The sequence below is a fragment of the Rattus rattus genome, chromosome 2 (assembly GCF_011064425.1).
Source record: "Rattus rattus isolate New Zealand chromosome 2, Rrattus_CSIRO_v1, whole genome shotgun sequence".
NCBI classification, from domain to species: Eukaryota; Metazoa; Chordata; class Mammalia; order Rodentia; family Muridae; genus Rattus; species Rattus rattus.
Window position 1 is genome coordinate 192,588,562 of NC_046155.1, and position 24,290 is coordinate 192,612,851.

General features: G+C 45.7%; 1 protein-coding gene across 1 annotated transcript in view; it reads right to left on the reverse strand.

The window, feature by feature from the left end:
• The window catches only part of Tulp4 (TUB like protein 4), a 51,771-nt gene that overhangs the window by 9,652 nt on the left and 17,829 nt on the right, over nt 1-24,290 (reverse strand). Inside the window, exons 3-9 of the mRNA XM_032894745.1 lie at nt 23,607-23,741; nt 16,813-16,979; nt 10,165-10,389; nt 8,987-9,221; nt 5,922-6,066; nt 3,515-3,659; nt 1,842-1,935 (exon numbers count right to left, since the gene is read on the reverse strand). Coding sequence (XP_032750636.1) covers nt 1,842-1,935; nt 3,515-3,659; nt 5,922-6,066; nt 8,987-9,221; nt 10,165-10,389; nt 16,813-16,979; nt 23,607-23,741 — 1,146 coding nt within the window. The remainder of the gene's footprint in view (nt 1-1,841; nt 1,936-3,514; nt 3,660-5,921; nt 6,067-8,986; nt 9,222-10,164; nt 10,390-16,812; nt 16,980-23,606; nt 23,742-24,290) is intronic.

The window sequence follows — 24,290 nt, forward strand, 5'->3', positions numbered from 1 at the left end:
GAGCGTCCAGAGTACTGGAATATCCTAAGGAATTCCCCTTGGAGACAAGGGAGCTGTGCCATGGGGGAAAGTGGGAAAGAGAAAGGAAGGATCCATTGTTCATGCAGTAAAACCATTTACCTCATAAAGACTCACACTGTGCCCTGTCACGTCATTTCTTTATGTTATACACGTCAAGAACTAAATCCAACTCGATTTTATGTTCTTTGGCTTCACTTTTATTTGAATTGAAAACTTCCCAATGAGAGCTCTAAACACGGAGCTGTTTTAAGTGCGTCGTATAGGTGCACACAAAGCAAGAGGCTTTTGAGCTGGGCTGAGGTGACGGTGTTGGAACCAAGGTCGAACCTCGAGCCTTGGCCATGCTAGGTCATGCTAGGTCATGCTCAGCCATTCTGGGCTATGGTAGGCCATGGTAGGCCATGCTCAGCCATTCTAGGCTATGGTAGGCCATGGTGGGCCATGGTAGGCCATGTTAGGCTATGGTAGGCCATGGTAGGCCATGGTAGGCCATGGTAGGCCATGCTATTGCTGCACTCCACCATCAATGCATTTTTAGCCTTTGGTTTGTAGAATAATTTATTTTATTAAGTCTGCATAGAATACAACTTCTATAGACAGAATTCTTGAAGAACAATTTATATTTAGCTGCAGAGAGCACATACTGAGTCAAGAGCCAAGGCCTGCCTGACCTCACAGAGAGACAAGATCAGCATGGAGGCAAACCAGGAAGATGGGGGAGGGGGGGGAGGGTGTGGAGATGGGAAGTTGGCAATTCCTCTAGGCTCCGCCCAATGGTTACCTAGCAAGAGCTTGCATCTCTGTCAGCCCAGGGCCAGCCAATCTAGTATACAGGAAGAACGGCAGGCTACCCAAGCTCTCTAGCATTCTAGAGCAATCCTGCTCTCTCTGTCTCTATCTTTCCCCCCTCCATCCTTCTCCCTCTCCTATTCTCTCTCTCTGCCTCTAATAATTTCCAGGCTTCCTTCCCTTTCTTCAATAAACTTCCTTTGGTACTAGGCCTGTCGCATGGTGGTGATTTCTTGGGGGAACATCTTGGCTGGGCCACTTAGGCGCCCCCTTCTATCATATCATATCACTATAAAACACAATGGGGGTGGGCAGGGAGCGCAGCACAGCAGTGCATGGAAGACCCAGCAGCAGAGGAGGCTGCTCTGGAAAGGTTTTTCTGCTGGGTCCACTTCTTCCCTGCCCCTGAGGTAAGGTAGCGAGTACTGACTACTCACTTGGATAGGGAGGCACATGGAGGTAAGGTAGCGAGTGACTACTCACTTGGATAGGGAGGCACATGGAGGTAAGGTAGTGAGTACTTACTCACTTGGATAGGGAGGCACATGAAAGGCAAAGCCTGGCGTGGGCACAGCCTCCACTCCCCTCACATAAGTTTTCTCTGGGTCTCCAACCTGTCACAGGCAGATGCTTACCAGGTAAGGAAAAGCAAGAACTGAACTCTTTCGAAAGGGAGCCAGCTACCTTCTTGGTCTTTAACTTCTCTTTAGAAGTTTCTTGTAACGCAAGAACCTAGGCACTGGAACCTAGATCTGCTCACAAACAGCCAAATGTCCAGAAGTCCTTCAAAATCTACTGGAGATTTTGGCTGTTAACACAGAGCTTATCAAAGAAAAACAAAATGAAAACACCAGGGACAAAAACCAGTGAGTGACAGATCTGTCTCTCTAACATTGAGAGGCTGGAGTCAAGGCAACAGACAGGAATCCGTGTTGTCTTAAGAGCTCATTTTCTAAATAAACTGCCACAGGTTGAAACGGGAACTTTTACTGATTTCCAATGGGACAGTGAGAAAATAGAGTGAGTCTTACCTGCACCGAGGTTGGTTGGTAGGAATGCAGCCAAGCCCACAATCTTAAACTTGGTTCCCCAGATATTGGATGTGACCTGAGCAAGATAGTTGTGCTGTGGGGGGAAAGAAAAGGAAAAAGAATCGCTGTCTATTTCATCCATCATTGTCTACTTAGAATGAACGCTAATATGCAAAATGCTTAAGTAGACACTGCCAGCAGCAGTCAATGGCCAACTGATGCCATTTTACAGACCAGGTTATGCAGAGCACGATGGGCTCCCGTCTTCCAGTGGTGGGACACCTAGCTGGAGTGCCAGCTCTTTCCCGGCATGGCCACATGTGTGTGCTCAGTTTGAAAGGGCACTAGCAGCTGGAGAGAGGCTCAGCTACAGGAGCATGTGCTGCTCTTGCAGGGGACAGGTGTTCCATTCTACATAGGTGGCTCACCAGGTGCACATAAACAGAAGCACATGTACATGTACATGTGAAAAGGTTATTAAAGGGTAGGGAATGTTGGCCGAATGCCCACCGAGCATGCATGAAGACCTTGGGTTTATCTCTAACACTGCGCAAACTCAACCTGGTGATATAAGCCTGTAGTCCCAGACTCTGGAGGTTAAGTTGGGAGGATCAGTTCAAAGTCATCCTTGGCTACACAGCAAGTTTGAGGCCACCCAGGGTAGAGAAGACCCTGTCTCTTAGATAAAATTAAGATGGTCATCAAAGCTCAGAGTAGTGGTGTATGCATGCAGCTTCCACTGGTGAGGAGAATAAAGAAGTACTTGAGCCTGGGAAAAGCAGCATGGCCTCACTGTAACAATCAGGAAAACAGGAAGCAGGTGTGGCAGGCTGAGGTCTCAGCCACTGGGAAGCTGAGGCAGGAGTATACTGAGGTCCAGACCAGTCTGGGCTACCAGCAATATCTAAAACTAAGTAATTAACTAATTAATAAAACAACAAAGTAATAACATTATGTGAAATAAAGACAGAACTTAAAATCTAAAAAAAAAAGTGATTGGGACACAATTCGTTCATTTTTCTGTTTTCTCATAGATAAATTCTGCAGATTACAGCTGAACTGAATCCTGTGTCCTTGAACCTTCCAATTATCCTATTGCTTCATTGTGTCAATGAGAAACATTTTAAAAGTTAGTGCTATGCTCAAGGTGGGTGTGAGTAAAATATAGCTCCAGGAGGAACTTAGGACGTAATGAGGGAAGACGGTAAGGCTTCTGTTGGGTTGTATACAAAGACGTGTTAAATAAACACTAGCAGGGGGTTAGACAAGTGTTGGCTGGGCCAGGGCAGGAAGCCTGCACAGAGAAGGTACACACTGGAGTACTTAGGGCTAGAAGTGACGCAAAACCAGGGAGGAGCTAGAGAGGTGACTGAGGCAGAACAGGCATAGAGAAGGCAGGCAAGGCCAGACTGTGGGGCTCTGACCAGGTTCCCTTCCTAGAGCTGAGGAGTCACTGTGGACCAGGAGGCAGAAGTGAAGAAGGGAAGACACTTCACTCAGAGCTCCCCTGGAGGAAGACTGCAGCAACAGAGAGGTATGTGGGACACAGCCACACGGTGTGCCTGCAGCTGTGGCAATCAGCAAGGCTGACGAGTTGGGAAGGATGGCGGTACTTCCAGGCCGTCTGCTGGCTGGACTGTGTGTAGGCTCCACCGTCAGCTATGTGAGTCTACCTGAGTGATGTCTTCAAAAGGAAACTCTCTCCGGGTCAGGCTGGGTGAGCCCATGGAGGGCTTGCGCATGGGCAATCGGGGAGACCGAGAAATCTCTTGAGCAGCCCGAGGCAGCTTGGGAGACTTTCGTGCCTCAATGCTGATCCTGTGAAGACAAGGTGGAGGGGTCAGACATGCGCAGAAGGATGCATCTGGATCCAGAACCCCTCTCCCTCTGACACTTATAGAATGCTGGCTCTCAATGGTCAGGACACTAATTTCACAAAGCTCTCTCTTGCTTTTGATTCAGAAACAAGGGGAAAGAATGTCAACTAAATACTAATATATGCAGAATTTTTAAAAATATGGAGATGACACCTAGTGATTCACCTGTGAGAGGCTACAGAATGAACACTCACCACCTACCTACTTACAGTGTGTTTAGAAAAGTGCATACGCTTCTGCCACAGGCTTACAGAGTCAGTCCTAGGAAGATGGCAGGAGGGAAGATTGTTTCTCAGCCCAAGGACACTGATTTACAAAACTCTTGCCGTGTCAGTTTGGATTTAAGTCAAATCACTGAGTCTAAAGCTTCTGTGCTGCCCCTGACTCCATGTTCTAGCTCTACTCCGTTATTTACAACGTAAAGACACAGGTGCTTACACTAGACTACTCAAAAGTCGGTGCTGTGAGAATAGCTATGGTGGGGTCCATAATGCCCTACACAAAGTGCACGAAGCACCAGGTATAGACTGTTGACAAAGTTTCTAAGAAGCTTCAGGCTCCAGGGAAATGGGAGGACGGAGGACTGACTGTACTCGGACTGTTGGTTTAGCTGCTTCTAAGTGTTCCAGGTAGAGAGAGTGAGGAAGGGGGCACCATTCACAAGAATGGCGGAACTTTCAGAGGATATTTATAGACAAAATGTGTGGCAAACGCCTTGTTTGCTTAGGTAATGGGAAACACTACAGAATGATGGAGTTTCTAATTTTATGAACAGTGTAAACAAACTTTAGATGAAAACAAACCAAACCCAAGGAATCACATTCCTGGGACGTGGATAGTAAAATAATCACTTACCCTTCACATCATACACAAACACTGGTCTGGCTATAAAGCAGATCTGAGATTTAATGTGAAAACTAAAATTTTAAAGGTGCAGGAAAGATGCTCACAGTCTTAGAATAGACAGAAATTTCCTAAGTGCAATACGAGAGGGACTGATTATAAATGGACCTCTCATATTGGACTGTCTAGCAAAATGTGTATTTGACATGGAGTCCTCTCTGCTACAAGTCATTAAAACAACCCAATTTAAGAAATGAGGGAAAAGTTAAAATAGACACTTCACTGACGGCGACAACCAGACAGCTGACATAAACAGGACAAGCGCTCAGCTCGACATCACCAATCCCTGGAGATTCCAGAGTCAGACTCCAGTGCCAGTGCCACTATACAGCCACACATTTATCTAGATTGGGTCAAACTCTTAAAGTCACCACAAAGCTGGAACTGAGAACGGGACCTGTTGTAGAAATCTGATTTAGTAGTCATCTTGTAATGCTACTTGGTAGTTTCCACTAAAGTTTAAAATATATTTAATTCATGCCCATGTGACTCCTTTCATAAGAACATATGCAAGAGAAATTTCTGAGTGCAATTTCCCAAAAGATTTGCACAAAAAATTCTATAATGGATTTATTCATCACAGTCCCAAACTAGAGACTACCCAATATCCATTGACTGGGAAAGCGCCTAACACAGAGTGACAAGTTTGTTATAATAAAATTGTCCCATAAAGTGTTTTCAAACAAAAAGGCAAACCACTATATCTATGATACTGTGTTGAGAAAAAAAGCTAAATAAGTGAGTACCCATATTCACATGACATTCAACAGTAAAAAACAATCTATAGGAACAGAAGTCATACTGAATGCAAGACGCACAAGAGACTTTCTGGAATGGTGGCCATGTCCTTCATCCTGAAATGACGGCACCTCTGTCATTCTACTGCCCAGATATTTGAGAGATGGCCATCTGAGCAAGTCTAGGGTGGTGTGTAAATCACCTTGACTTTGCATGCCATCACAGAACTGTCAACAAGCAAGGCTCTCGGTGAGGTTCTGTCTGTCCATTACTGTCCACAGAAAGGTCTTATTTGCTAGTCATACAGCCATGACAGCAAGAAGAGGGAGGCCGCACTCTCCCAGGTGGTGACACAGCCCTCTGCCTTCTTTCAGATGGCGTTGCAGGCAGAGAACTGGGCACTCTCATCAACATGTTTATTTGGGTAGAAAAGGTTTTAGAACTAGGCAGCAATCTGGACCGGAGAGGTTCAGAACCCTTATCACAGTGAGCTTGAATTGAACTCTGTATCTAGAACAACGTTACATCTTGAAGAGAGACACAGTAAAGGGAATCCTGTTACCTTGGCAGTTTGGGCGATTTACTAGCTCTGGAAATTTTGGGAGACTTCTTGGCAGCCCAATCATCACTCAGTTCAATATCACTGGAGTCTGAACAGTTGCAGCTGTCAATCACAGTAGAAATCAAGTTGTTCCCATAGATCTCATCTGTAAGGCACCAACCATAGGGGGTAAGCAACTTGTTACTGCTGTACAGCCTGACTTTACAGCTTCCTCGTTAGGTTAGAGGTTAAAATATAAAGAAGCCGTCCTTTTCCTCTTATAATTTTTATGTTCTTTTTTAAACAGAAGTAGGCAATTTATACTACTGTTATTAAAATGGCTGATTATTTAGTGCCCTGGAAATATACAAAATTGTTTATTATCCTAAAAGATGAAAACGAAAGTTTTACTATTGAGCCTCAAAACACCAGGTGAGCACCTAGTCTGTGTGAACATTCTCGACTGGAAAGCTCCCCTGAGGGTCACCCAGACTCCCTGGAAGTTGCTTCTGGCTTTGGAAGGCCCAACCAGTCCAGGCCTGCAGGATCTACATCTAGCTGAGTTGGGTCCCTGCAGCCTGGGCAGTCCTGTCTAGAATGACAATTCTAGAATTGCCACAGGCAGTCTAGGGCTCAACAATCCTGTCTGGCATAGCTGAGCCCTGCAGCACTGAAAGGGAGACTCTGGGCAGTGAGGACTTTCAGTGGCAGATTTGGGTGGCTCTGTGTGTACATCACATGGAAACCATTCCTAGTAACTTTGCTAGTTGGCCATCAGAGAGATTAGAAGCTCAGAACAGAGGGTTAAAAGAGTACAGCGGGTCAAGCACAGCACTGCAAGTAGACACCCTACAGTACCAGAAGTCTCTTGCTGCTCTCATTCCCATGCTTTTTGCCACCCGTCCCCATCCTGCCTTGTGCTTATCCCAGGAAGCTGTGGCTATACAGCTGAGGACATGTCTATTCTTAAATTCTTCCTACTTGTAATTCTGAAAGGTAAGGGTACGGCCATGCTACCCCACACTTAGTTTATGGGGTACTGAACTCAGGATTGTGTGTGCCGAGCAAGCACTGTACGACGACAAAGCTACGCCTCTGGCCCCACAACAGGCCTCTTCAGTTAGTGAAAGCAGCAGTCCAGCGACTGGGAGTTAGGACACCTCTCAGGTGCTTGTCATTGTGCTGCTCCATAGGCCGATGTTGAGAAATAATGCTGTGGAGGCTAGGAAGGGTTAATCAGCTTGTCATGATGTGGCCGTCCTGTCTTTCCAAGGCTGCATGTCACCTCCATCCTCTGAGTGACTTTGTATATACCATTGAGTTGCCAATTAGTCATACTGTGCCTTGTGACACAGCTTCTATTTCTGTCACGAGGTGTTTAGATTTGATGAATTTTTCAAGTGCTTACATTGTCCTGTGCTCCGGCAGGCTCATAAAGGCTCACGTACCACACAGAGTAGGTAGGCACTGACTTGCTGTTTGTAGATTTACTTTACTTCATAACTTTTTAGTTATAAAAACTTTGAGATAAAATACCTCATTTCCAAAGATGTATTAGCAACTAAGCAGTCTGTATTTGCTGTGAGCTGGCAAGTGGGAACATTTAGGAAAACCAGGCATGCCAGGCAGGTGAGTCCAGCCTTGGGAGGCTGCAGCCCCCTCTGCAGAGGGGAGTCAGGCACATGGGCGAAGTAAACAAGCTCTTCACTCAAGGGATCTTAATATTCAGTCTTGGACTGGGTTTTTAGAGCTGTGCCTGGAGAAGATCCCTCAGAGAGCAAGATACACAGTGAGGAGTATGCAGTCTTTGAGGAACCTGGGCTCACACCCCTCCAATCAGTAAGCTGTCCCCATGAAGCCATTTCCTGCATTTTTCTATTGTCCTTTCCCTCCTGACTGCATTCTTCTTCTTGTTCCCTCTACCCTTGGTATTAGCTGATTATGTGAATCAAAAGTCAAGGAAGATGACAAACACTCACGGTTTAAAGCTGAGGCTTATTGCTTTTAACTTTATATGGGAACAGGTGGTGGTGGTGAACACCACCCCAGTTGCTATGGTAATGCCTTGGACATGGCACAGACATGTAAAATACTGGCATCAGCAGGTGAGGCTGAGAGTAAACATGGCCACTGCTTTAAGAACTAAGAAGACCTTGGTCACACACGCTATGGCAGTGTCAGGGACACAACAAAGGACAAAGAAGAGTCTAAAGTGTGAACTGACACTAGGAAGTGGAGAGTATTAACTAGTGAAACAAACGCAATATGAACAATGTTGCCTCAAGGTCCAGTGCTACAAAGATGACCAGTTCCTCCCTCCAGCACAAGCAGGCTCCTGAGAATGATGACTGCAGTGTGCCAAGCAGGACACTATGACAGGTGATGGACACCAAGGTCAATGCTGTGCCTTCTTCTGTGGTGGGTCACAGGAGGCTGCAGAATGTTTAAGCTGTGGGTACCCATAGGTGCATGTACACTTAGCTGGCAACTAACTGGCACAAAAAACCTCACAGTCCCTTCCTGTGGGGGCCTCAGTCTAGATCCTGTACTGTAGAGAGGCACCTTTAATATGTCTGAACATTGATGCCCACAAGAGCAGAATAATGTTGGAACGATAATGGCTCTGTAAGAAACTTTTACTAGAACTAACTGGAAAACCAAATAGTGGATTAGCAGGGCAGAGGCAAAAGTACAAGGCTTGAAGGTGGGCTGCAGGCTTGGAAATCTGAGCTCTTCACCCTTCTGGGAAGGCAGGGACTTACTATTAAATACCTGATTGTAGTATTGAGGTGAGGAGACTGTGAGGGCTGTCCTCAGGGCCAGAAGGCCTAGAGTAGTAGCTTTCCCTGGGATGGGAGCTGATGTTTCCTCAACCTGATGTGCATGGAGGGCTGTGAAACCCTCCCAGCAAGGTCAGAAAACTGCCCACTGAAGTGGGAGCCAGGGAAGGGGAGAACGTCAACGGTGTGCCACACTGGCCAGCATGGAACAGCCTCAGAAACCGGCATTTTCTTTGCATGGCTTTAAGGGTGATAGTTCACAACCACTTAAGAATGGGGTCTCAGTCCCTGAAGCAAAGGGCCTACCTGATTTGCTGTCTGTCCGAGGGTCCATGATGACAAATTCTGGCCGCAGTTTGCTGATGCGCCTCCCTTTGAGAATGGGTACAAGTCCTCCCAGATACTCCAGGTAGAGTGTGTAGCAGGGCCCCCCGACCTCCGGGTCATCCTCTGTACGCTTCATGGTGCAGTGTAGTCGTTCATTGCCTGCTGATGGGTAGCTGACAAAGTCTCGCATGTTGTTGGGGTCTGGAATTGGGGGCTAGAGACAGGACACAGGAAGAAAAAGCAGATCTGGGATCCCAGAAAGAAAAGGAGCAGGCACAGAGCAGAATGGCTTCTGTCACAGATGCTTGGCAGAGTATAGGCCAGGCAGAGGCCAAGTACATGCCATAGACAATCACTCAGAACCGTGGAGGCTTTTCAACAGTAAGCAAGTGAGGGCCTACTTCAGATAATGAACTACAACCGGTGACAGTGTTGACACCTACTTTTCCTGATATGTCACCCAAGAGTTGAAACTCCTAGCATATCATCAATATTGTATGGCAGCTTAGATAAAAAGATCCATCAGACTCTAACACTCTAATGTATTAGGAGAACAGTGATCAAGAAGTCAATCTAGAGACATAGTAAATGTCCTGAGAGTACAATAGAAAGCCTCATGTGAGTAGCGACTTCACATGTTGCCACTTTACAGGCATTTTCTGGTTAACAGACAGTCTGCACTATGTGGGAGTCCCACTCAGTGTAGCGAAGAGGAGAGCAAGCCTGAGAACTGTCTTCCTAACTGCTTCAGAACAAGTTATTTCCCTCACATAAACTTCTTTCCTGCTTTATCAAGAGAAAACAATGTTAGAGTGTGGGAAGACGAAACAAAACGAACCGTCTTCATAAAGTACTCAGTGTACTGTCAGTACTAAATCAACGCTTTGCTCCTTTGACCATCAGGTTGACACAATTATCAAGCTGCTCATGAGAAAGGAAGCCCGGCACATGGAGCAAAGCCCACAGGACACTAACAGGAATCCAGGCAGGCTGCAGATACATAAGAACAAACGGGATTCTGCAAAGTTCATGCAGCCATCCCCAGGCACTCTAATGGAGAACTGGGAAGTTTCTGCATTGCCTCTGGTACCCTCCCCCGCCTCTTCTGTCCCTTGGGGTAGAAAGGCTAGGAAGGGAGAACAGAAGGGGAAGACTACCTTAATAGTGGGGATGAAGGCAGTGGAGAGGTAGGAACAGAGACGAGGGGGCAAGGTCAGCTTGTTAACATCCTTGTCTTCTCGAAGGGTGCTGGCGATGGCCTGCTGGCACAGCAGCTGCAGACTGGACACTCGGTGTTCTACACGAACCACATACAGGGCTGGTCCTGAGGCCATAAGCAGCCGGGAATCCCGATGGCCCCAACAGATGGAGATGATGGGGCGCTACCAAAGAAAGAAGGCACATAAGGGGTGGGGCACACAGTTAAACTTGTCTCAGCAAAATACAGTCATTTTGCCGTTTTGATAATGTTGGTATCTGAAAGCACAGCAGAGAATACTAGCTCTGTCTGAATGGTTCCTCAAAGTGCAGCAACACCTAAGGGTACACTCATCTATTCTTACTGCACAGCAGCCATCTTACAACACCTAAGGGTACACCCATCTATTCTTACTGCACAGCGGCCATCTGCATCCTCAGTTTACCCAGTGGCGGTGTCCATGAATTGGGGGTGATAAGGAGGCAGACCACATGACCTTTCTCAGCTCTTCCATGACACAGCACGTCAGGGTCAAGTTAACACTGATGTGGGGCTCTGAGTCATGAGACTGGGGACTAGCCCCCAGCTCTAAGCCTCTTAAGTTTCGTGAGTCGAACAGGGATGTTATGAGGATTACAGGAGAAGGTAGTACCATGGTGCTTCTGGGACCCAGGAATGAGGTCACCACTGCTCTCAACTCCCCTCAGAACAATGGCCAGGAATGAAGTAGACGTCTTTTTGGAAAGGGGAGAAGCTGGGGAAGCAGCGTTCTTAAGGAACAGTCTAGGACTGAGGATCTTTGAAAACACAAGCTGCAATCCAAATGTGTGTATGTTAGAAACTTCTTTTACTGAAATAAATGTCCAACTCAAGAATATTATCCAAGTAACAGTATTACACCAGCAGAGCAAGGTGGGAAGAGGTGAGAGCTGAGATGGAGAAACGGGAGCTCTGTTCACGCTGATCCAGATTCATAGAGCGCTGACTTAATGAGGTCTCCAGGGCTTCAGAGATCACAAGAGGAGATGTCAGATCTTTTATATGAATGGCAGAAACAGAATTTTCACAACACTTTAGTGACAAACATTAAGATAAAAGGAACACATAAAGACAATTCCTTAACATAGCCCCTAGGGTCAGCTAATCCTGGTTTCAACTTCAAAAAGCAAAAAGCAAGGCTGAAGGTGATTTATCTTGTACTTTTATCCATGAGGCTGGGCCACAGCTCCTCTAACAGAGAAGATCATGCACTTAGTAGTTATGGATCCAGGACCTCAAGTCTGAGGGAGCCAAGAGCATTTCAAGCTGAGCTGCTACAAGGAGATGATTCCATAAAGGCTGGACTACTGAAAGAGGGAGGGACCTGTTAACTCACAGCAAGTAGAACCATTGCTGGTAAGACAGTAGAACAACACTGCACATGCGTATGTGTGTGTGCACATGTGTATGTGTGTGCATGTATGTGACCATTAAACTCTGAAGCTGCATGATTCTAGAGCCACCAAACTTATTCTTTTGTTTGCTGGAGGTACTGGGAATCCCGCTGTGGAAACACATGTTAACTGGGCTAACTCCCCAGGCCTTAAGCTTACTTTGAAAGATAACTGTGCATCTTTTTACCTTTATATCCTATCCCTCATGTACCCTAACTGAGTGCTCAAGTCCTCAGCTTGTACAGCCTGACACACTGGAGCTGGCTGCAGAAGTGACTTCTTTCCTGAAATGTTCTGTCCCTTTTTGCCTGGTGAATGGACCTGCCGTGCCAGCAGTGCAGGGCTGCAGTGCAGGGCTGAGCTGCAGAAGGCAGGCTCCTGCCCCTTCCCTCTAGCACTGCTTTCCATGGAACTATTTCTGTATAGCAGCTAATCACACGTCAGCTATAAAGTTACCTGAAGCATATGTCTCCTTTATTTATACCAAAAATTTATACTAGTAACCCAGACTTTCAATTAAACACAAGCTTCACTAGCTACCCATTTAACAACATTAGCACATCTTTATAACCTGCTCTATTCTGCTGTCAGTAAGTACCTACATGCATTAGCTCAGAGTCCTCTCAATGTCACCCAGGCACTGCTGTTCAAGTTAACAACTGAGGAGCGTAGACTCAGAGGGCTAGGTAACTTAGGCTCAGCTAATAAGCAGGGAGAACTACAAATCTTGGCTCAGACCAGGAAATGGTGCTTACCTTATTACAAGGGGCCGCCTCTCCTAAGTGCTGATGTTCCGATACCACAAACAGTCTTAAGTATGTGTACTATCCAACTCAGAAATCAACTATGTGGCATTCAGTAAGTAAAGAACCCCATTTTCTCCCTAATCCATTTGAGTAAAAGCTATTTTACTGAACAACAACAACAAAAACATGTTTATAGAAAAAGCTAAAAGGACAGGCAGGACAAACAGGCTTCACAGACGACAGCACTGGTTAATGAATGGCAGTGAAGAATCACGGTTGCGTGGGAACAACCAAGGGTGTACCTCCAAGAAGTCTGCGTAGACAGTGGCAGGAGAAGCGGAGCTGCAGCACTCCTGCAGACCACGCTGGGCATCGAGGGAGTCGGACAGCAAGGGAAGCATGGCTCTGGCCTGGGGGAGTGACACTAAAGCACTGTACACTAGAGGCGTGACACACCACAAGGGTCCAGAGAGGAGGCCGTAGTCTTTTGGACAGATTTAAAACAGCATGTTATCATGTTGGTGTTAGGGATAAGTTTCTTTGAACTGAGGAAGCAGAGCAAGACACTCTATGTCCAGGAAATGGAATGTCAATGGGACATGTATCCAAGACAGGATCATGAGGTATGTCTCAGTCCTGAATTCACACATCCAACTAAACACAAAAGTCTTATGAACTTAGAATGACTGAAACCCTCCCCATCCTCTCCTATCTGCTGGCTAGGGACGCATTTGAGTGTATCCCCAGATGTTGAAAATTAACCCTCAACGTTTTATGATGTGATTATTATTTGGACCTAAGACCTTTGAGCGGTAACTGGGATTAGAATGAGTCATGAAGAGAGGTTCCCTGAAGGCACAAGTGGTTTTAGTATGAGGGGAAGGGACCCCGGCTGGCATGCTTGCTCTGCCTTGTATGTGCTGCCCTCTGTCTGCTGTGACAATAAGACAGCCTTCTCCAGAAGCTACACTGACCTTCCTCATCCTCATCCCCGGTGAGTACTCCTCCTGACTCTGGGAAGGGGGAGACAGCACCCTCCATCATGTTCCAGCTTCCACATGGATTCTGCATCCTGCTTCATCCACTTTATCTGCATCCCGGTTTGTGAGGGACTCCCACTGAAGCTGTCCTTCCTTTCCTTACTATGCTCAGGGCTCCGGCTGCAGTCAGTCTCTCTTCTGCATGTCCTCCAGGTGTGCTGTCACCAAGTCCACTTTCCACCTTGTCTTCTTAGGTGTGTTTATCATTATTTTTTCTTCTCCTCCTCCTCTTCCTTTTCTTTCTTCTCTTCTTCCCTCTTCCTCCTTCCGGCCCCACCCCTGGGTTTTAGTTGTTTATAAACATTTACTTCCGTGTTTCATGTTACTTCCCGCTCCTTATTTTGTTTGTACACCTTGCAGCTACAGTTCCGATCGATATTTTATCTACTTCAGAAAACATACTGTTGCTCACTATTTGGTTGTTGCAGCAACATCTCGAGCAGCTAGAGCAGAGGTTGTCAACCTGCGGGTTGTGAGCTCTATGGGGTCACATCAGATATCTTTTTTTTTTTTTTTTTTTTTGTTCCTTTTTTTTTGAGCTGGGGAACGAACCAGGGCCTTGCGCTTCCTAGGTAAGCGCTCTACCACTGAGCTAAATCCCCAGCCCCCACATCAGATATCTTGAAGACCAGGTATTTACATTACCACTCTTAACAGCACTAAAGTTACAGTTAAGAAGTAGCAGTGAAATAATGTTATGGCTGGGGTCACCGCAACAGAAGGAACTGTATTAAAGGGTACCAGCGATAGGACAGCTGAGAACCACTGCTGTCTCAGAACACTTAACATACGGATGACTCCAGAAACACTGGTAGACTGGAAAACCCCTTTACGGTATAGCTTCACTGTTTTGAGACCACTTAACCTAAGAACCCCCAAATCCAATTCTGCCATGTCTACATTCACCTGCTACCCTGCTGGCTGATGCAGTTCCCTAAACATTCTTTATGGCGTTCTGTCCCCTCTGCACCTGTGGCTGCTGACTGAGCACAGGTTCTACACACACACACACACACACACACACACACACACACACACACACACACACACACACACACGAGACACACAGCTGAACTTCCAACCCAAAGTCAGGAAACTATCCAGAGATTGGAGGTGAGGTTGACTTGACTCCTGGGTGGAGCTCTGACACTCAGAGAACCTCAGCCCTCAGGTGCTTCCGCATTAGTGTGCAGCCCTAAAGGACAGGAAGCTTGCCCGATGGAAGCATGGGTCCATTCACATCACCTTTATGAACAGCCATGAAAAGTGTGAGGGTGTCTTAGACTGAACAAAAAAATTTCTGAATGAGGTCAAGAGAGGGGACTGTCAGACATAGAAAAATCCCCATAAAAAGCAACTACTCGGGCTGGAGAGATGGCTCAGTGGTTAAGAGCACTGACTGCTCTTCCAGAGGTCCTGAGTTCAATTCCCAGCAACCACATGGTGGCTCACAACCATCTGTGATGAGCATCGATGCCCTCTTCTGGTGTGTCTGAAGACTGCTACAGTGCAATCACTCACATTAAATAAATGAATAAATCTTTACAAAAAAAAAAAAAAAAAAAAAAAAAAAGCAAGTACTCCTTTTATCCCTGTTACCACAGCATCTAGAAGCCAATTCTAACTCAAAATCTAGAGCAAGTATCTGTAATTATCTATGTATTTTCCTTTAACTGGCTTCTCAGGTTTTGGTGAGAGGCACCAATATTTTCTCCTTGCTTACTTCTTACATCATGGTCATTAAAGGCTTATGCCAGCCACACAGTCACTTCTCAAAGTATCAGCTCTCCTGGATTCCTAAGGATCAGATATGTACTTATTTGTTCAGAGATATAACGTTGGCAATGATACTTTTAAACCCTACGAATAAAACAAAACAGCTTGACTACAAACAAGCAAAGTACTTGAAAAGCCATTTCTTTAACAATACACAAATCACCAGAGTGAGAGGCTCAGTACAGTGTCACTCAACCCAGATCACAGCCACAAGGAAGGAGCAACATACCCATTATGACAGCTACTACCAATGTCAAAAACCATAAAAGCACAACACCCAGAAGATAACACTTAGGAAGATAGAGAAATTGTGAATTAGAAAGGTGGGAGGAAATGTATAACTAAGCAGCAGCAATGGAAAATGGTAGGTCAGCAGAAAAATTAAAAACGATCACATGACCAAGAAGTGAATTTCTAGGTACATATCCAAAAGAACATGAAGAAGGGTGGAGATATTTGTACAGCCATGTTCACAGTAGCGTTATTCACAATAGTCAGCCAGGTATGGAGGCATATGCCTTTAACACGAATACTTGGGAAGCAGTGAGAGAGCTCTGTGATTTCAAGAACAGCCTCGTCTACATATCAAGTTTTAGGCCAAGCTAGGCTACAAAGAGAAACCCTGTCTCACATAAAACAAAGCAACAGCCAAAGGTGAAGGGAACTCAAATCCATGGGTGTATACGTAGGCAAACAAAGCGTATTAGTTCACATAAGGACATCTACTTGGCCATAAAAAGGCAGGTAAATTCACCCTTTGCACTGCAACGTAGATGGACACTGCATGATGGGTATCATGCTTGGTGAAACAAGCTACATGCTGTCTGACTTCATTTCCACAGGGTGCAGGGTGTGACTCACAGAAACAGAGGACTCTGTGCTGCACAGACCTAGGACTTCCATTTGTCTCCACCAGGGCAAGGAAGACAATTTGCCAGAGACTCTTGTGGAAAAGGCTCTGTAGCAAACCATGGCTTTGCCTCACAATGTTTGTTTCTGACAAGCCTTTCCCTCTTGCTCTGGGTTTTAGCGTGCAGTCTAATACTGCCCTCTGAGATCTACTCTAGGGTGCTTCTCTGTTTCTACTTTTCTCTTGTAAACTTCATTTTTGTTACTGGAAGAACTCACAAAGCCAAATTCCCTTGCAAATGACTGTGTGAAGACCCAGAATTCACTCACCTCTGGGTTTTTCCTGAAGCAGATCCCTATATTAACTCTACTCATTTGATTTCAAAATGGAATTGAATGCTTTATTTCCATTTTGATTAAAAGGTAAAGGCTGCGTTCTTCCCTAATTCCCTGGCTTAGAGGCCAAGAATCAGTTGAGAAAGAAAAAAGATTGAAATAAAGCTTGCCAAAGCTAATTACAGTAAGAATAACCAACTTACGATTATTACAGTAAGAATAACTAACTTGTGATTATTACAGTAAGAATAACTAACTTGTGATTATTACAGTAAGAATAACTAACTTGTGATTATTACAGTAAGAATAACTAACTTGCGATTATTACAGTAAGAATAACTAACGATTATTACAGTAAGAATAACTAACTTACGATTATTTACCGTAAATGGAGCAGAGCGACCGCTGCATTTTTCAGTGTTCTTACCTGCACGAGTGTGTCCAGAGTGAAAATGTGCTCCCCTCTGACATTGTAGAACTTGACCATGGCACTCTTCAGCAGAGGCCCATTGGGCAGCTCGCTGAGCTGGGCCTGCTGCTCCATCCCAGCCACTGCCAGTAAGTCGCCCTGCGTACACCACTGGGCCACCACCTCTGCAACCACACGAAAGGCTCGGTTAGCATGAGGACTCAGCCCTCCTCAACAGCCATATCATTCTGTCATCAGCAGCTTAAAACACAACTCCTAAACACAGCCAACAGAGGCTCTTCAGCCTTTCTTTCACTCATGAAGGTATACTCCGCATAAGGTGACAATGCTCTTCTAAGAACAGGTACTTATTTGGATGGGGACTGCTGCTCCTTTGGAACATAACTAATTCAGGGTGAAAACCAATTCCAAGAAAACCTCCAAGTTAAAGCCAGGTATGGCAGCATGTGCCTGTAATCCTAGCTTCTTGGTAGGCGAAGACAAAAGGGTCAGTTAAGGCCAGCCTGGGCTGAGTAGCAAGATCTAATTATTAAAGTGTGTGCGTGTGTGTGTGTGTGCGCGTGCGTGTAAATAAACAAATGCTGGAATGTTGAATATGTACCTCCAGTACCATCACCCCACAATAAAATGGTGGACTACTCCTACGTAAGGTAAGACCTGTGGCTGAGTCATGTTCTTGTTCTTTCAGGGCTTTCCTACTATGGGATCTTCCTTCATGCTCGCAGGTAACTAAAAGAGTTTATTTATAAATTCTTCGATTAAAAAATAGATTGAAGTGGACCCCAATTAGTAGTTGATATTTGGGGACCATAGGGCATAAAGTTCAGGCCCTGGATGCACGTGTGCACAGCAGAGTTGACTTTCTGCTGGACACTTATGATACGAGATAGAGAAAGAACGAAGGCATTCCTGCTGAGTGCCAGGTAGCATGCCTGGGGAAATCTTCATCCTAGAAACGAGATGCCTACCTACAAATGGCTAGTGAATGCTGTCTTATTCTAGTATAAGCGACTACTTGTCTCTTGCTGATAAAATGGATAGATAAGGAAGATAGATGGACAGACACCTACTAGTACTAATAAGATTCACAAGCTCTTTCTCTTCTCTCAATGCCTTCAAACTACTATTGATTACAGCTTTCTGAACTACAGATCCATTTTGTAGAGAGGTTGGACTAAATCATTGAAGGGGCTCTGATGACAGCCAGAGATTAGAACCCAGGGCTAGAATTCAGTGTCCAACATATACCTATGTGACCAAACTCCATGTGTTGGGAAAGACTCTGTAGTCATTAAGGTCTTTCACCTGCTGGAGAAGCTAGAGGGCACTCCCTGAGGTGAGGCAGCCTCCTGGACCTTTCTCATTAAGTGAGAACAGAGAAGAAACCAGGAAACAGCTTAACAGCTCCAGACATACAACAGAAAAGGCTGTAAGCACCTGAAATCATAAAACTATCGTAAACAGCATTTCTCGTATGAATTAAAATCAAACCAGAAAATAAGAGTAAAAAAATCAAGTAAATATTCTGCTTAACAAGACTTTCGACAGGAGAGGGCCTAGAGGACATATGCACAGTGCGCTAGCACATTTGATCCAGATTGTGTCTAGAGAAAAGCGTGGTCATGATTGTGAGACTGAAATGATGTCTCTGGACGATAGAATTCTGCACACAAAGATACTAGAGAAAGTCAGAGTGAAGCAGCAACAAGACAGCCCCGACAGCACTCCTTGGGTGGAGGTGAGGGTGGGGGGGAGGCTGGCAATATTCCCCAGGCCCCCATCTAACCCTGCTTACTGGCTGGAAGTGTGACTGTGCCACACTTCCTTCTTTTGTTCTTTGAAGATTCTGTAAATTTTTGATACAAAGTGTATTTAAAAACTAGCAGGCAGGCTGCTGTGTCTGCAGCACTGGCCTGGATGCATGATGCCTTCAGAGTTCTCAGAGCCAAGGGAAGCAGTGCTGAGAACTCCAGGAGTCTCTGTGTTAGAGGTGACAATGAGTCTGTCTTTAGGAACAAAGCCCCAGGGATACCACTCATGCAGGTGTAGAGCCATACTGAGAGCTGTCATCTAGCAAGGTAAGGTCTTCTCTTCTAAAGGATAGACTCCTTATGAACACAGTCCTCCTTGTTTTGGCAAGGACAGAGCTTGTAGGGATACAGTGGGAAGCAAAGGCTTCTCTGAGGTTCAGCAGGGCTCAGCTGTCCTGAACACAGTGTACTCGATTACCTCACCAGCCCTGACAACCAACGAAAATCCACCTGGGATTTCCCCTTGTAACCAAGGTACTAAGTTCTCTGCAGGGATGGAGCTCCTGAGACTGACATCTGAAGCAGTCATAGCTGATGGGGAAACAAGAATACAAGCCAGTACTCACTGGGTTGCTAGAAGCCTAGGTGTGATCGGGACATAGTTTCTTTTGGGATTTTTTTTTTTAAACCAAATTATGCTCAAATCACTTTAAAAGATAACCTGCAATGTTTCTTTCCAAGATTCTTGGTAATAATGTTTTGGTTTTTTTTTTCCTTTTTTTTTTTTTTTTTTGGAGCTGGGGACCGAAAGGCAAGCGCTCTACTACTGAGCTAAATCCCCAACCCCAGTAATAATGTTCTTAAATCTCTGAAGATACTGTTATACAACGGAAAATGCTGTGCCGAAGTCCCCTTCCACTCTGGCTGCAGCTCTGCCATATGGGGCCAGCCGCTGCAAGGCATTGTTAGGTGGTCTGCTCTCACACTTCACCTACTTTTCTCAGTGATGTCAGGCCTCGCACATTTGGGTCTTTTAAGCAGTTTACGCAAAGAAAAATGTATACTATTCTCTTTGTCCTGGTTATCTTTAACTGTCCACTTAACAAAGCTTAGAGTCATCTGACCAGGGAATCTCACCTGAGGAATGGGTTACTGGAATGTCCGTGTGTGGGGGGTTGTCCTGACTGAGACTTAATGTTGAAAGGCCAGCCTACTGTGGAAGGTACTATTACCTAAGCAAGGGCTCTGGGCTTTCTAAAAGCCGGCTAAGTATAAGCCTGTCTGCAAGCCAGCAAAAGCATTCCTCCCGGTTTCCTGCTTCATGTGCCTGCTTGAGTTCCCGTGCTCACTTCCCTCTGTGATGGATCATGATGTGGAAATGCGGTATAAATAACTCTTAGCTCCCCTAAGTGTTTTTGGTAAGTATTTAACACATCAACAGAAGGAAAACTAGAATATTCCATAAGCCAATCTCACAGACCTTTAAAAAGAGGTAGCTGAGACTCAGCAGAAAGGGAACAGTCAACACAGTTTTCCATGGTAAACATTTGCTTCTTTATTAACTGAAAGATATGTGTATGTGAAGTGATTGAAAAGGGGAAAATACACAATTTAGTAATTGCATGATGGTAAAATCATAGGAAAAATGGTTTTTTTTTTTTTTTAAGAGAAAGTTTTTGTTGTTAGGTTTTCTTTCCCTTTTTAAAGGCTGGAGAGATAGCCCACACAGTCAAGTGTTGTAAGCATTAGGAACTGAGCTGAGTCCCCAGAACTCGAGTGATCACCAGATGTGGCGGTGCGTGCTTGTAATCTACTGCTAGGAAGGTGGCAGACAGGCGAATTTCCAGCTCACTGGCCCACCAGCCTAGTCTAACTGGGGAGCACTGGGGCAATGAGTAAGCCTGTCTCAAAGAAGGCAGATGCTATTGCAGAAGATGACGCCTGAGGTTATTCTATGGCCTCCAGACACTCACAGGACAGAGTCGGGACTAAAAGATGGAGGCAACACAGTTACGAACCCATCCAAGACCTTCCTGATCCCCGCAGACCTCACTGGACAGACGGCTCAGTCATTAGAAGTGCTGGGTGCTGGGCCGGGGTGTCTGAACTGCTGGGGGAATGTAGGCGGACGAAAGCACACCTTGTTTCCTGATACATGCGGGATGAAATGGGAGGGCCTCTGGACTCACTTGTACTACCTAGAAACTTGCTGCCACTGCTTGCATCAGAGTACGAAGGACTCATGACTCAGGCATATTTTTTTAAGTAAAAGAAAAAAGGGGGAGGGGCAGATATCACACCAAAAGCCCATCTCCTGCTCCTTGTGCACTAGGCAGAAGCTGGGGGTAAATTACTGAGCCCACGTCATCCTAAGATGGCGCTCCCTCAGCAACAGCGGCACAGTGACAGCAGACACCACGACGTCCCCTCTAGAGTCTGCAGGTGATGCAGAAGAGGGCGGGTCATGGAGGCCAGGTGGTGTGGATACCTGCACGTGTGTTACATGAGTTACAGTGCTGGCGATAAGGGGCATCAGGAGTTACTGTCCTCCCCGGGGAAAGTTCTCTGAGACAGTATGGAAAGACCAAGGGGAGCAGAGACTCTTCAGCCTTCTGATGAAGACCCTGAGTGACAAGACTGTTTTCCAAAGAACCAGGGTCACAGCATCTTTAGTAACCTTGAACTGCAGAATCTGATTATCTGTCCACCAATCCTTCTCACAGAATTATGATAAAGTAGCAACTAAGCACCTCTAGCCTTGTGCTGCTTGCTTCTTTCCATATTTATTAATAGACAGTAAGATAATAGATTAAAAATAAAATTTATAAACGAGAACTACTGCTGCTGTTCATGCATACCGCATGTGAGACTGATTCTAAGCCATGCTGATGTCAGCTCAGAAACAAATGTTCTGACACCAAGATAGGAAAATTGGTTACATACAGTGACTAGGGGTGACACTAGCTCAGGTGGCTCTGACAGAAATCATGAAGAGAGCACAAGTGGACAACTATCCCCAGCTCCAACATCATGAAAACTGAAATCACTGCACATTAGATGTGGCTCTGCTAATTAAGCTTTCTGAGCTCCTCAGAAAATGGTGGACTCCCTTTATAAGCAGGGCTTCTCCTTTTCTGACTTTGTCTGGGGAGCTGACCCCCCAACCCCCACTACTTTCGGAATGCCACGAATGTCACGTAGCCTTGGTTAGATCCCAGGTTCAGCTTCCTTTCCTCAGATGAGAATCCGATGAGCAAGCCCCTGAGATTCCTACAGTGCCTCCCCATGCCAAAGAGGCTTCTCAGGGCCTTAGCCTTCTGCCAATGATCTGGGTATTCCTAACCCCTTCCCAACCCCTTGATTCACCCTGAGTACAGTTGATCTGTTTCCCTGAACGTGAACCCTGTGTTGTGGATGGATATCAGCCAATGGTCTCGGGGGTGAGGGGTGGGGGTGTGTGGGGAAGGTCACAATTAGAATTCTCATAAGTGATGACTATAATATCACACACAGACGCAGACACACACAGACACACACACAGACACAGACACACAGACACACACACACACGTGTTAAAAACAACACATTTAAAAGGACTAATACAGGTTTTCCTATTCCCATAATGCACACGTGGTGAGAATGCATTAGAGGTGTTAATAGATACACAAATATTTAAGGAGCTGTTAGAGAGATAAACAAGTAGATAACAGAGATAAATAAAAAGATAAGAACTTTCATAAGCAAGGAGGTAAAAGAAAATAAAAACCAATCTGTAAAGATTAAACAGGAATGAAATTGTAATTCTATTATCTTGAACCATAACCAGATTTTTGATAGAGAAAAAAATTGAGGATTCTACAACTATGGTTAAAAGTTTAAAAACAGAAGAAAACTAGAACTTTAGGAGCGACATGGAAGAATTTATAAGGGTAGGTCCTATTTTTAACAATGGAAGACAGACCATTCAGAAAACAGCCAAGAGAAGTAAGTCTGCCAGCAAGGAAAGAAACTTGCTCTCCTAGAGGGGCTCCGTGCAGCAGGCAGGAATACAGACCCTGCACAGTGTCTGTCCTGGGGAAGCTTACAGACTAATTCCTTACCAGCAGCAAAATGGGATACCTAAGAACAAGCACACTTTGCTTAAAGATAGGCTTTAATTAGGAAACAGACGTAGTGAGTGTGTGGGCAGGGCAGATAGGTGCCATAGACTACTGCCAAGTGGGGTGTACACAGATGACTCGTCACATCCCAGGGTTCCTCGAGAGCCCAGAGAAGCTGCAGCTGCTGCTATGGCAAAGACTACATGACAGTCAGCTAAGACAGTGGCTAGTGCTCAGAGGTCTTCTCTGTCTCCCCAGTCAGACGGCAGGAAGCCCGGTAATATCAAGGACCAGATCCAGCCCAGGCTTAGAATTCACTTTTTTTTTTCTACTCTGCTCCAGTGACTCCTGAAGAAGCAAGATTGTTGTTTTGAAAAAAAAAAAAAAAATCTACCAAGGTCATGCTGTCTTTAGTAACCTTGAAGTACACAATCAGAACCGTCGCAGTATCTCTGTCCAGTAAGTTTTCTCTTGTGAAAACATTTCCTCACAGCAATGTAGCAGCACTTATCATTGCCGTGCATGGAGTCTGGAACCTCCACAGGTCTTTCAAGGAACTGTACTGCACGATGATCAACTCCTTATAAGCTTGCCAAAACTCTAAGGGCTTCGGGACAACTTGGTGCCATCTGAGCCATTTGAGTAAAGCGACAGCCAGATGTAAATAGAGTCAAGAGCAAGCCATCCTTGCCGGAGTGGAGAAAGGAGAGAGCTATGACTCCGACTGGGTATTAGGAATCCTTACTCTACATGAGAGCAGCTACAGACTTGTTAAGACAAGCAGAAGAGCTTAGCAGAGTGCTCTTTTGTTAACAGACTCCACTAAGCCCAAAAGGGCCATCACACGGAAGAAGCCGGCAGCCATACGGGAAGGCACCAGCCTGGAAGGCAGGTGTGCACGGGTGCCACCTGTAGAGTTAGGGAATGGCATATCTTGTACCTTTCAGTCCTGAGCGGATGACAGTGGGAGACAAGTCGTCATAGTTGTTCATTAAGCTGATGTCTCCCGAGGTGAAGCTGACGGTGAGCAGCGGCCTGATGTTCTGCACAGGGATGGGGTATGCCGCAGGCCCATCTGTGGAAACACAAGCGCCCAGTGAATAGCTGGCGGTGAGCACAACCTGACCCCATGTCTAAGGCTGCGCTGTTTATGACACCTCACTTTATTCTTTTCTATTGCCACGAAAGAACACCATGACTCAGGCAACTTACAACAGGGAAGAGCTAATGTAGGGCTCACAGGTGCACAGGGTAGGAGTTAGCAGGAAGGCACGGCGCTGAAACAGTGGCTGAGAGCTTAGACCCTTGGGTATAAGTAAGAGCAGAGAGAGAGATAACTAGGAAGGAAGTGGGCTTTTCAAAATATCAAATTCCATACCCAGTGATACACCTTCTCCAAGGTCACACCTCTTAATCCTCCCCAAACAGTTTCATCAACTGGGGACCCATCAGTATTCAAACGTGTGCCTATGGGGCCACTGCCATTCAAAGCCCCACAGTGCCCTAAGGTGTCTAATAATACAGACCGCACTCTGGCCTGGGATGGACAAAGAGAAGCAAGCGCTGCAGACCTCAGGGTCACACAGGAGGGCGCCAATGTGAGGAGCGGAAATGAGAAATAGGA